This window comes from Gavialis gangeticus, unplaced genomic scaffold (genome assembly GCF_001723915.1).
Source record: "Gavialis gangeticus isolate Ggan-Ray unplaced genomic scaffold, GavGan_comp1, whole genome shotgun sequence".
NCBI classification, from domain to species: Eukaryota; Metazoa; Chordata; order Crocodylia; family Gavialidae; genus Gavialis; species Gavialis gangeticus.
The window spans coordinates 8,932,170-8,945,778 of record NW_017729013.1 but is presented as its reverse complement, the minus strand read 5'-3'; the positions used below and the strand labels follow the sequence as shown (position 1 = coordinate 8,945,778).

The 13,609-nt window shown below is 49.1% G+C and overlaps 1 protein-coding gene across 5 annotated transcripts in view; it reads right to left on the bottom strand.

Moving 5' to 3' along the window:
* SH2B2 (SH2B adaptor protein 2) overlaps positions 1-13,609 on the bottom strand; it is a 61,705-nt gene that overhangs the window by 40,641 nt on the left and 7,455 nt on the right. For 2 of the 5 annotated variants that reach the window (XM_019511462.1, XM_019511467.1), the window contains exons 1-2: positions 8,941-9,137; positions 7,905-8,792 (exon numbers count right to left, since the gene is read on the bottom strand). In XM_019511462.1, coding sequence (XP_019367007.1) covers positions 7,905-8,765 — 861 coding nt within the window. In that variant the 5' untranslated portion in view covers positions 8,766-8,792; positions 8,941-9,137. Of the gene's footprint in view, positions 1-7,904; positions 8,793-8,940; positions 9,138-9,996; positions 10,263-13,609 lie in introns of those variants that run through there. The other 3 variants (XM_019511464.1, XM_019511466.1, XM_019511463.1) reach the window with 3 other exon arrangements.

Sequence of the window (13,609 nt, the reverse complement as noted above, 5' to 3'; positions counted from 1 at the left end):
TTCTGCCCAGCTGTCGCCACTGCTGCTTAGCATGGGCGGGAGGTCCAGAGCAGACGTGGGGTGGGGTGGGCCAGGCCGGGCCAGGGCTGTGTGCAGTTTTGCTGGTCTGGAGCTGGTCTGCTCTGCTGGGCTAAGTCCAGAGCAGGTGCAGGTCAGGCTAGGTTGGGGCTGTGCACAGGTTCCACTGGTCCGGATCTGGTCCGCTCTGCTGGGTTAAGTCCTGAGCAGGCGCGGGGCAGGCTGGGGTTGGGGCTGTGTGCATGGGTCCCCGCCAGTATCACAGGGCTGGGGCCAGCAGCCAGGAGCCACCGCTGCCTGGGTTGCCTAGAAAGGCTGTCCCGCTGTAGAGCCACCCCAGCCCTGCTGCGTGTCCAGGCGGTGGCAGGACTGGCTGACGATGCCTGCGCCAGGCAGGACCAAGGGGCCCACCATGGGCCAGACAAACGCCCTCCAAAGGCTACACCTGGCCCACGGGCCATATTTTGTCCATTTCCGATACAGACAAAGCCACAATCCTTCCCCTGGCCCCCAAACCTACAACAGGTTTATAAACCTCAGTGAGGCCATGTCTGCACTGCAGCAGGGAGTAGAGATCCTGGAGCTCACTTCAAACTAAATTAACGTGAGCTAATTTACTCTGCTCTCCCCACCCCCAAGATTTCCACAGGAACCCTAACCTGGCCCCTACAATTAAGCAAAGGTTTTCTCTAATTGTAGATCAAACGGTGAACAGTCACCAAAGCTGCGCACTGGAATTAAAGCAAGCAGACAGGGGTAGGAATGCAATTTAATCATCAGAAAACATGAGGGTTATCCCAAGCGGCTTCAGCCTCCCTTAATGGTGGAAGCAGGACTGTGACGCACAATCTTGCAGGTTAGTAAAAAAAGGACCTGAGCTCATTTTGTACACCACTGTTGCTGGGAAACAGGAACAGAGGCTGCCTTTCCCCTCCCCCTAAGTTTTCATTCAAGTAGGCCAGTGAGTTCCAGCTCAGGAGTTTCTAAGGAAGCTAGCTTGGTTGCAAGACCCCTGCTGGGTTATGGGTCTTTTTTCCCCCCCTTAAATTTCATATCTCAAGCCAAAATAGCCAAATCCGTTCTGAATTCTACTGATTGAGCAGAGCTGTTGTTCGAGTCTGTGTGGCATGACCACGGGCAAGCATCCTGCTTCCCTGACTCTTCAGCCCGGGGCTTCAGATACTCCCAAATCCACACCAGGTATCTTATGATCAAGGCCCAAGCCCAGAGACCTTGGAGTTCAGATGTCCACAAGTCTTGCTTGCCCTTAGCCAAAATGCCAAAGCAGCAAGCTAGGGAGAAATCCCCCATCTCCGTAAAATAGGTGTGTAGCAGAGATCCTCCCTCTGGGTGGCTATAGTAGACTCTCGTAAGGGGGTCTGCCTGCAGGGCACTGGACAGGTCTCCAACCTAAGCACACAATGCTATTCAAGGTGATCTCAGTCTACGAGAGGCTTGATCCTTAGCCCATGAGAGCGGCTCAGTTCCTGCTTACTCCTGGTGTCTCCCCTGCCAAGTGCGAGCTGTCTGAATTAAGGGTCTGATCTCTGGAGTGCAGGCAGAGACCACAGAAGTCAATGGCTGCTGTAGGCATTAACCAATGCCCCAAATCAGCCCTTTCATGTTTGGTGCGAAGCAATGAATTTGCAGAAGCTGCAGGGTGGGGGTGGAGGGTTATTTTTAACTGGAGGGGATCAGAAAGGAGGAAGCAGCTGCTTAAAGGAAAGAAAACATGACATCGGCTCTTGGGGGGAGGGGGGTAAGGAAGAAGAGTCCTGTTCTGATCTGGTCCTTCTCAGGAACAGCAGCTAAAGGCTAAGAGAAGAAACCTTCTTTGAGACCCCAGTAAAGAAAACATTTGTGGGGCACAGAAGCAATCCCACAGAGGTCAGTGGAAAACTATTCACTGGCTTAGATGTTGGTGGGATCAGGTCTAAAGAAAGATTTCCAGGCTGTATTGAGGGCTCATCACAGGATGAAACGGGACAGAAAAGGGAGTTGCTTTAAAGCAATGAAAATAGTAGTGTCTAACCAAAAGAAAAGATGGGGGTTGCTATGGACTTTGAGCACAACATTGAACTTGCCTTCGCTTTATCAGTCGCTAGTGCTCATGAGATGACATAAACCTCTAACTCTGTTGGAAAGTAAAATATCCACTAGACTCTAGAGAGTTTCACACAAAGAAGTCCTAATTTTGTAGGGCCTCTACAAAAACAGTTGTACATTTCTGTGCCCCCACTAGAACGGACATTTCAGGTGTTTCCCCTAGCCGTGAAACGAACCTAGGGCTGAAGTCCAGCACCACCTTAAGCAAGAGCTGAGAAGCAGAAATACGGGAACGTTTGCCAAATGAAAAACACAACGGTGGTAGGGAAAGAAACTTAAATGAAAGACTTTAAGCGGGTGTAATGATAATGAATAATAGATGACGAGACTATTTTCATAAAAGCCTTGACAAGATCCTTTTAAAAATTGATTTTTTAAAAGAGGGAAAATAAAATTTACTTTAAAAAGCCTCATGGCCAACTATTAAATGTTTAAAGAGCAGTTACTATTCCAGCTTAATCTGTGTTTATTGCCACTTTGGGCTGCCACAGACTCATACGTGATGGTCTCACATGAGCTGGAGCCAAATGGGCACCTTTCACGGGTGAACTTCCGAGAAACTGCGGAAGAGGAAACAGCAACTCCAGAGAAAAAAAGAAAGGGGCTGGGGGGAAGGTAACTCAGCTAAAATAGATAGATAAATCCTATAGCTGTGGCTCTGGCTCTCTGGGGGACGTTAGAAAGGTTAGAAGTCAGTGAATGGAAACAAGATATTTCACTTGTTTGATGACACCCAGAATGGTTTCACCCTAATGGATTTTCCATGTGTACTGATCTAGTACATACACGGGTGTTTTTCCTCCAGCTCAATTTCAGGCTAATACACTGTGAGCAACAATTCCTTTAGCTGAATAAAATATTGGAGTCCAATATAAATTGTGTACACTGTACACAAATACCTGCATGCACACACACTTCAGTTTACAAGGAATACAATTTAAGCCCTAAACATAGATTTAATATTGTAAAAATCAACAGAGGAAGGGGATAAATGAACAACTATTAATGGATTAGACCCTAACTATGAATTTGGCCTAATGGGAATAGAAATATTTTTGCTGAATACTGTGTTTTGATTAACTACATGCACAGACATGCACACACATACAGATGCCTCTTTTTGTTGATTTTAAACTTTCCATTGCCAAGTTACTAGCCCCAATATAACAGTGTTATGGGACTGAGGTAAAGCTCAGCGAGATGCGTAGAAAGATGCCCAACACCTTCAAGGGAATTTGGATCAGGACTTTGTGTACAGTGGTCCTAGCAGAGGACAATGCTGAAGTCTCTCTCTTTAGAACTGAACTACTTTTTTAGGCTAGGTAAAGACAAGACAGAACTGATCTAAGTTGTACAGTTCTCTGTAAGCAGCACAGTTTAGGGGCACAGATAGAAGTGATAATTTTCGCCCAATACAGCCATAGAAAGCAGTTTATAGATGTGACCAAACACAAGCACACAGCTGCAAACTGCTTCAAAAATGGCCAATTGGGTGAAAATCTGAACCCTCATTGCATGAGGGCAGTGGTAACACATAGGGGGTACATGTGCACCCCCTGAGAGCACCAGTAACCCTGTCAGGCCACGCTCCCCATTTAGCCGGCAGGCAGGGGGGCAGGCGGAAGCACCAATGCTCCCACTGTGAGCGCCAGCTGGGGAGCAGGGCCGCCAGCAAAAGCGACCACGTTTCTTTTTGGCGAGTGAGATCAGCCACTGGGGGACAACCCCCCCCCCCATCACTGACAGGTGCCCCCCCACCTCCCGACTCAAGAGGCACCACTCGCCCATGCACAAGGCGTCAGATAAACACCTTACGAACAGAGCATCTTCTGTAACTTCTGTCTGTGCTGCCTGCCAGCCTTGAGCTGTTTTCAGAATAGGAGGGGGAGAAAGGGAGCAGAAGGAGTTTGGTCTGGGGGTGGGAAGGCTCCAGTACACCCACTCCACCCTTCCACACCAGTTGGGGAACCCCTGGATCTAGCTTCCTCAGCTCCCTTTCCCCGCTCCCATTCTGGAACAGGGACAGGCTGGGAGAGAGGAGGGGCCATTGCTATGGGAACTTGGCTGCAGGCTGGAGCAAGCAGCTAGATTCCCCTCTCCCTGGACCCAACAGTGAACTTCTGTTTGGTCCTGGGGATCACTGCAACTCAGAACACTTCCTGCACAGCATTCTCAGTTACAGCAGGGAGCTGCACCTTAGATCAGTAGCAAACTGAACATACTTTCACCCTTCGGTGGGGTGGGGGGCAAATCTTAGCCTGGTTTCTGCCATTTTTAAATCAGTCTGTTATGGGTTACAGGTTTCTGATCACTTATACTGGTAAAAAGTATAATGTCTATCCCTGGCCTTAAGGAGTAGAATGGGTTGGTGGTTGGGAGAGACAGTGAAATTCTTTTGTTTTTTTTAAATCCGTAACTATAAAAAAAATCAAATCAAATTGTATACAGAACTGCTGGTCCATATGTAGACTAACTGCTGACTGAGATTTACATTAAGCAGAAGGTTTAAAATGCCAGAGGAGTGTAAGATCAGGGGTGACAAAGTATAGCCATCTTACATTTCTTTAGCTCTATTCATCCCAGGAGATACCACAGTACTTCATAGACTTGCTCACTGCTGTACAAAAACCACCTCATTCACCTCTGTATGCAACCACTGCTGGAGCAAAGCACAGGGGCCATTTAACAGCACACAGGGACATTCCACAACGCTTTTGCAAAAGAAGGGGTTAATACTTTTAGTTAAGCTAAAAAGTCCCATACCACTTAGGTAGGCAGGCTTGGGTTTGCCTAGGACTTCGGAGGCAGCATTATTATTTTTGTAAACATTGTCCTAGGATTTTTAGTAGCTTTGGCTGTCATATGCAAGATAACACTTCCAACAGAATAGAGTCTTTTGCCACTGTACTAGGGTCTCGACTCACTGCTGCTTGGGGAAGTGAGGGCAAAGAGCATACCATGTATGTTGTTATCACCACCTACCTGTGCTATATGATTCTTAGGAGTCTCCCATGGCAAAGGCTACTGCTAGCCAGGTGCATGAACCATCTTTTCAGGGTGATAACACTAAAATTGGCCAAGGAGACCGTGTCCTTCTTTGCTAAATTAAGGCAGGTTTGTGTGGCCTGGGCTCCATTTCATCTAAACTGCAAGATTTCTTAGGTAAAATGTTTGAGCATCATCTCAGAGAGACAGACTAGCATTGCTGTACCATAGGGCATAACGATTAGGCCTGTGCAAAGTAGCTAGTATTCACTTTGGATTCGGATTCGGCTGATCTGTGGGACAGTGATTCGATTCAGCCATTCGAATCACTGTCCTGATTCGATTTGGCCAAATCTGATTTGGAGATTCAACAGCAGCCAAATCTCCAAATCAGCCAGGCCAGGCCCATCCCCCGCCCCTCTCCCAGCCCGGCAATGGCTGCCCCACCTACCCCAGCTCCCAGCACTTGGGGAAAAAAAAGGCCCGGCTCAGCAGGTGCTGCACAAGCCCATCCTGCCACGCTCCCTTCACAGGTGCCCCACACAGGCCAGCTCCAGCCCTTAAAAAAACAAAAACGAAAAAAAACCTGAAGAAATCCTGGGACTCACTGCTCCTGCTGACGGGGGGGTGATCCCCACTGCCCCCGCCACATGGGGGGCTCTGCACAAGCCCCCGAAGCCCCGAGGCTGCACCAGGAGCAGATAGTCCCCGGGGCTTTTCTCGGCTTTTTCTTTTTCCTTAAAGGGCCAGAGCCCTGGCAGGCAGGGCACCCATGGTGGGGCTCATGCAGAGCCCCCCATGCAGCGTGGAGCAGTGGGGATCGCCCAACAGTACCCGGTGAGCACCAGGGCTTTTTAAGTACTGAGCTGGGGTGGGCAGGGGTCCCCCCATGGTCCCCTCCCCCACCCCTAGTACTTACCAGCTCTGCTGCAGCCTGAATCAAAGCTCTCCAAATCTTTGGCATCGATTCAGACCTTTAAATTGGTCCCCTGATTCAATTCGGAGATTCAGCCACCGAATCAGGCCAAAACTCCTCTGAATCGAATCAGCACCCGAAGCTTCGCACAGCCCTAATAATGATGAATTCTGTTCTATTCCCCTATTTTCACAACCTCGTGATACTACTGACTACATGTAATAATCAAACTATAAGCAAGTTCATTGTCAAAAGACAGCACAAGTTAAGCTGAAATTAGGGACAGGCTAAGGAAATGGTTTCCAGATCTGGATAACAGTTAGGTTGGCCTAGGTGTCTGAAGCCAGATCAAGGGGAGCAGGCAAGCTCAACACCATCAATCTCACAAGTTTCTGATCTTGTGAGACCTTGGTCCAGAGTGACTAAAGGCTCACAAGACTGGACAGTTACTGACAGATTTCAGTGGACCCTGAACTGGTGCTGGAAATGGAGACCCAGGACCTGATAGGAGGGAAAAAGCCCTAACAGGATCTTAGCTCATATCTAGTAGAAATCCACTGTCCTTAGGACAGGAGGGACAAAGTGCAGGAGGGACACTTAATTCTTCTTTATCCTGAGTTTCAAGAAGAGAGGTTAAACATCAGAGCCAGAGGCACTGAAGCCACACCCTGCCTTTACATCTTGGAAACCCCCTGTCTGAGGCCAGGTAGAGATGTCCCAGACCCTCTGCAGACCCCATCTCAAAATACATGAGCGATATTGCTAATGGACTGAGAGCACAGAACAGCTCAAAGCCCTCATGAGCTAATTTTACATCCCTCGCCATTCACCGGCTTGCTGACAAGTGGTTCTGTGAGCGGCACCCAATAAAATTCTCATTAGCCTCACAGCTAATGGGCAGAGAGATATGGGGACTCAATATCAGCTCCTGTGAACTAACATTTAATCAGCAGAAATGAATTGTTGCCTGGGGCTAGAGGAGGGATCTGTCTGTCGCAGGTTAACAGCTCCTAGAGAGACATTCATCTGTGTAGTGCCAGATCTTGTGACTTCAGGCCCTCACACTGTGACCTGCAGCCAGCCTGAGCAGACAGTAACACAATATTGCCCCTTTCTACAACAACAGGGAAGGGAAGGGTCTCTGGTTCCCTTGCTTGCTCTGGTACATGCCCCCTCATTATCCTTAGCCTCTCATTCACTAACTGTCCTCCTGCGAGGTAAGAGACTGCTTCTAGTTCCCAGGTACAAATGGAGAAAATGAAGCCCAATTGTGAAGCGACTTCCCCAAACTCAGATAAAGAGTCTGTGATCGAGAAGGAAACAAATCCCCAGGTCTCAAGTGCCAGGCTAATGCTCTAACCACGGGGCCACCATCCCATCAGCATGGAGGTAAGAACTAGCTCCAAGGTAGATCTTCCACTCAGGAGTAAGGCACTGGTGACTGTTTAAAACTTAGCTCAAAACCTTGAAGATGATAGCGAGCTGGAAGTGTTGGCTTCAGGGAATCTCAACTGGCAGTGGCACAGAGTGTCAAAAAACTTAGACAAGAGTCAGGTGCAAAAAAAATAAGCATAAACACTGAATTATGCTTCACCCTGCTGGGACATTTAGGACCTGGAGGCAGAGGCTTAAAATAGACCAGCTGAAACAATAAAGGAGAAAAACCTGTCAGCATCATACCACCCCAGCAGAAAGCTGGAAAACTGATTCAGCCATGTGGAACTCTAATGAAGTGCAGCCTGGAGACATATCACCAAGAGTCTGTGGGGCAAGAAGCATTACCGCTATAAAAAAGTTGCATGCTGCAGACTAAGCAGGTATGATCAAGCCAATTAGGATGGATAGGAAGAGTCTTCCTAACGAACCTTTGAGGACTTACCTTTGGAGGTACGTAGAACTCCAGCAAGAACCTCTCCCCCTCCATCTTCACCGCTTTCCTTAACATCAACCGACACTTCTGCCACTGAGAGCTACCAACGCAGTTCGTGTCATCTGCAACCATGTAGCGGAGGGTGCCCTCCCTCTGAATGTCCACCAATTCCACCTTGGAAGATTGCACCTTCGACAGCCGCAGCTTGTGCGTCCATCTCTCCCTGGTGTCGTTATGCTCCTTGTTCCCAGAAGGGCAGTGCTCTCTGTCTGACCTCCTGCTACTCTGTGTAGCCTCTATGCCTGGCTCTGGAGAAGACTTCCTGTGCCACATCTCCTTCATACCATCCACCACACACAAGCTCATGTTCCTCAAGGAGAAGCCTTTCTTGAACTTTGGCTTGGAGGTGGCATGTACAGACACATCCTCCGAGCTGCGAGAGTGGCCATAGGAAGAAACTTTGTGTGCCTGAGCCTGCTGCGACTGGCTCAGATACCTGCTGGAGCTGACTGGGTTGTCCATGCTGTCCAAGGATTCTGTGGAGGTCTCCTCTTTTCTCTGTATGATGTCTCTCCCGTAAGGCATGTGGCAGTTCTGGAGCCCCACAAAGGGCACGATGTTGTATTTGGTCGGGGAGTCAGACACAAATACCCTGCTGACCTCCAAGCTGAAGATGTCCAAGAAATTGGCAGCAAAGTGGTGGGAAAAGGAGGTCTCAGCCCCTGGGGTGTCGTAGTGGGGATTCTCCTTCAAGAACTGGCAGAACTTCTGAGCAAAGTCCACGGCAGCTGCCTGGGCATGGAGCTCACAGAATTCCCTCCAGTCAGGAAGCTGGGAGGAAGATTCCTGGCAAAGGGCATCACCATTCATGACTGTCCCATTCCACCTACCAGCAAACTGCGGAGGCAAGTAGAAGAGAAGGTCAATGAGAGTTCATATATGGGACACAAAGCATGCACATGTGCCTGCGGTGCACACATGCATGCACAGGGCACTGCAGAATTACCCAGGACAGGGGAAAAATCGGTGAGGAAAACAAACTCACCCTTGAGTCCCTACAGCAGGCCACAGTGTACAAAAAACATGTAAACTTATGGATAGCACAACCATATTTCTCCCCTGATGGTCACCTCACTTCAGTCTCTCAAATAGTGATGGCATCTGCTACAGAGTCAGTGTGGACTATGGAAGACAAAGCCCTATTCAGATGACAAGGGAAGCCCCAGTCAGTACGTGCATGACTCCCCCACCCCCACAAAACCAAAAAAAACCCTTTTTTTTTTGCTTTCAGCCCCTGGCCCTTTCATGCAGGTACCATGCTGATGCTGGAGTTGGTGAGATGAACTTCACACCACCCAGACAAGTCTGTGCCTTCTGGATTTCACTCCCAATCTCAGGATTTTACACAGATTTGAACACCTAGCTAAGCACTGAAAAGACCAGAAATAGCTGTGCCCCCCCCCCAATCAAAGCAAACTACAAGGGACTCCTATAGCAGTCCGTGCTCCATCATAGGGGGGGTCCCCAGCTGCCAGGGCTATGGGACCTGGGCCAGGATCTTGTGGTGGGGCCAAACTATAATTTGCTCCCCACATGCCCCCTGCCTGTGGAACCGGTGCCCACCACAGGACCATGCAGGCAGTGGACCATGGCTCTGCCCCAGACCCCTGTCAGCGCTTCAAGATCCTAGGATCTCCCTGGTCCCACCCACTCATCTCTCTTGCTCCCGCTGGCCCATGGCCCCATCCCAGACACCTGCGCAGGTCCTGCCCTCAGCAGGGAGTTTGGGGGGGGATAGGTGGGGGTTCCCAGGCAGTGGGGCTAGGTCCAGTAGCAGCAGCCAGGAGCCACCACCACTGGCGCTGCCAGGAAATGGAGTCTGGCCACCACACCGCATGAGCCCCACTGTGCACCAGGGGATGGCAGGACCAGTCACACATGCCACGACCTCGGATGCCCCCTGCACCTGGGCCAGGAAGGACTGAGGGACCTGCTGCGGGTTGGATAAAATATCCTCAGCAGGCCTAATCTGGCCCGCGGGCCATTTTTTGCTCACCCTTATGTTATAGTCATTTGGCCCCTCCCACACATCTTTTAGCACCTTTCACTTCAGTCTTCTTCAGAGATGGACAGCAAAAATGAGAGTGGCCACATCCCATCACCAACGAAGGGTTCTTTCAAAATGCCCTGCAGTGATCAAGTTTACAGTGGAAATAGGAGCTATTGAGTGTCAGGCTTCTTCTGTGACCGGAGGTAACCTTTCAAGCTGATGCAGCAAGAAGAGAGACAGAAACCTCTGTGATGTAGTCTATGAGATGAAAGGAGAGAAGGGATATATTTTGGGATGGACTTCCAAGTTTATGCAAGGATTAGCAGAGCTGCTAACGCAACCTTGTGCTCCCCCCTGCTGAGAAGGTACAGAAGATTAGCTCTCGGCCCGGAGTCAGGACTGCTGGGTTCTCCCACACTCTCTACACAAATTTGGGCAAGTCACCTATCACTCCATCTCTGTGGTTACAGGTAAACTACCCAATTCCAAACGTGCCCTGCACCTGCCCCTGAAAGAAGGCAGAGGCCCAAGCAGAGAATCTGGCTTTAAACTCATGGCCTTTTCCAGAGCTCATGAATCCACAGTTCTCAGTTACGGTCAGTGCAGCAGGAATTCATAGATATTAATGCTACACTGGAAAACCAATCCAGCCAGGGATGAGGGGGAAGGGCAAGGGAGGCTGATGTTGATCATTATTGATAGGAGGGATGAACGGTGTCAAGGACAGTCAGCATCACATGGGAACTGCAATGAGGCCCAACAGGGAACACAGGGTTCACAGAGTCCCTCACAATAGCAAAGGGGCAGGATTAGACAGATTTTGAAGTTGCTTCCTGCCTCAAGCTGAAGACAGGGAGCCTAAAAATATTTGGTCTAACCCACCTAAAGGCAATTTGGGGCAGGAGACTGCATCCAGGCACTATTTCCAGCGTAGAAATGCTAGCAAGGAATGAGTGCCGGGCTTAGAGGATAGTTAGCCACCTCCCGGTTAGGGGAGTCAGGGTTAAGTGCTGCTCTGGCACTACAAGCAGCAGTCAGAGAATTCATTTTCATTATGCCACAGGCTGTCTTCCGGTTCTTCATTAGCAGGATCTGCAGCAGAGCAACATCCCACATAACAGCTGTAACTCGTGGCCAAGTGGAGGGGAGAAAGGGTACACACACATTTGCGTAGAAGCTGCTTTAAAGTACTGCAACTAGCATGGCACCTTCTCTGCAGGTGTGTTAGCTGCTCCACAGCTGTGCACATCTGGCTCACAGCTGCTGCAGCCTCCATTAGACTGCCAGCACCGTAAAGGCAGATTTTAATGTGCAAGATAAAGGGAGAGGCTCTTTTGGCATAAACCTTGTTTCACAACAAATCAGATTTGCAAGTCTCCCTACCCATAAACAGCCATCCATGTAAGGTTAAGTGGGGTGTGTGCAGGCCTTCAGTTTTATACAGGAATCTTGGCCTCAAGAGAATGAATGGGCAGTCAGGGAAACATTCAGTCTTTCACACTTTTCAATTCTGTATCAGGGGCTCATGTTTTTTTGCTATATATTAAACTTTGGGGGGCCCTATTTAAAAGTTGATTGTTTCATGGTGCCCATTGTTTAGATGGGAAAACAGAAGCTCAGAGATGGGGGAGAAGGTCGTGTCCAAAGGTCTCCTGGCTGCAGAGTTGGAAACAAAAGCCAAGAAGCAATTAGCCTGAAGACTCAAACTCTGGTCCCCAGAGCTGCCAACAGACCAGCTTCATTTGATAGCTCAGCAATGCTGGGTTTGGGGGTGGAAGATAGGGGTCCTTCTTGCATATAAAGTGTCCTGCACTAGGAAAAGGAGGGCAGAGCCCTGCACAAGGTTGCATTCATTTACAGAACATGCATTAGAGACCAAGGCAGCTGGGCATTATTCCACAGTAACACACCTTCCACCCACAAGAAAGAAGCTACCACCATGCAGAGGGAAGAACAAAGGGAAAGAGTCAAAAGGACCTCAGTTCGGCTGCCAGGTAGATTATCAAAATATTCCATGTACTCTTGAATGGAGTTACATCAACCTGCTGAGGACTGAATTATTCATTTCCTTGGCCCAGTTCGAGACATCACTGCTCATTTTTGGAGGTAAGAGACACGCAAACAGTTTTGCTCAGCTGAGATGCTCCTGCCTAGCAGGCTGCTCGCTGCTGGCTGTCAGCTTGGGATCCACACTTACACACTGCAAATCTTCACAGAAGCACAGAGCTCATTGCTGAGCAACAGCAGGGCTGGCTCATTAGTCAGGGTGTGGGGACAGCAGTTCTGTATCCAGCTGACAAAGACCACCCTGGGAGGAAGGCAGGTATCATGGTCCAGGCAGGGGGCTGAGACACCAAAGTGCCAGGTTCAATGCCTCCTTGCATCACAGCCGGCTAGAGTGGCTCAAGCAAGCTACTTCACCTGTTTCTCTGCCGTTTAAGCTGCAAGGTCTTTGGGGCAGATGGTCTTTTGCTATAGGGGTTACTGTAATATAAACAATAAATCCTATGGCATAAAAACAAAAAGCAAACAAAAAACCCCTGCAGGTGAACTAAATGTACCTCAGTAAAACAACAACAAAAAAGACACTAAAAAAAAAATCCACTAGCAAGAGGCAGAAGAGGGAGGGAATTTGGTGAGCTCATATTCCTAGAAGAGTCTTCAACATCCTACATAAACACTGAGCATCATCCCCTCCCCTGGCAGCAACTAAAAAAAAAACCTTGCTTCACAGAAGAGGGCCCTCCATGCCAAAGAGCTGCAGGGGTGAGGCAGGGCTGGAGAAACTTTGCAACGTGTCATCTGTGCTGTACCAGTGGGCAAGATGTTTTTACAGCAAAGCACCATTCATTCGGCTTTGCCCCCCCAGCTCAACAGGTCCTCAGAGGAAGTCACTCAATTACTCCCCAACTGACATGGATGGACAGTCATTCATCTCACTGAGGGATGGGGGGGGGGGGGGGGGGTGCTGATAAGGAAGTCCAGTCTATGCCCATCTGCGAGGCGCTCCGAGCTGTCCCGATGCAAGGCACTATACCAGTTGCTTCCTCTGAAGGATTTTGTTCTGTAAAGTTGTTGTCACATTTCCCTGAAAACCCATTGCTCAGGCAAAGCCATTCTGTTTCTATTTTTAAATCCATGATGAGGAACAGGAGACTTGCATCTCAGGAAACTTCACCAACTGCAGAATGAGTCGCATGCCTGGGGTCACTGTAAGGAGCACTGCAGCTAGCTGGAAGGCCCTGAAGCCAATGCTCCCCTACCCACAACTCCAGAACAGCCACTTCAGAGGCCCCTAATAAACATGCACTGAGGCTATTAATTCTTCACTCAGTCTAGTGCTACAACCCGTTTTAGAGGAGAGGTTTTACAGTAGATAGTTATGCCTAATGGTAGAGTGAGTGGGGCTGGCTAAAAACTCAGCATTGATTGTAGGAAAGTGTATCGACTCCTCAGAGTTGCTGACTAAGTTGGAAGAAGTTCCACTCAGAACAGTAACAGCTTCCCACAGAGGGTGGGCATAAGCAAATGATGACAGAAAAAGAAATTACCACTAACATTTTCAAACTTCAGTGCCTAAAGCTAGGCTCCCGAATTATTATTTATTCACCTACAATATTGGGTTCTGTCTTTAGTGGTGCTGAGCATCAGCAGCTAATTCCAG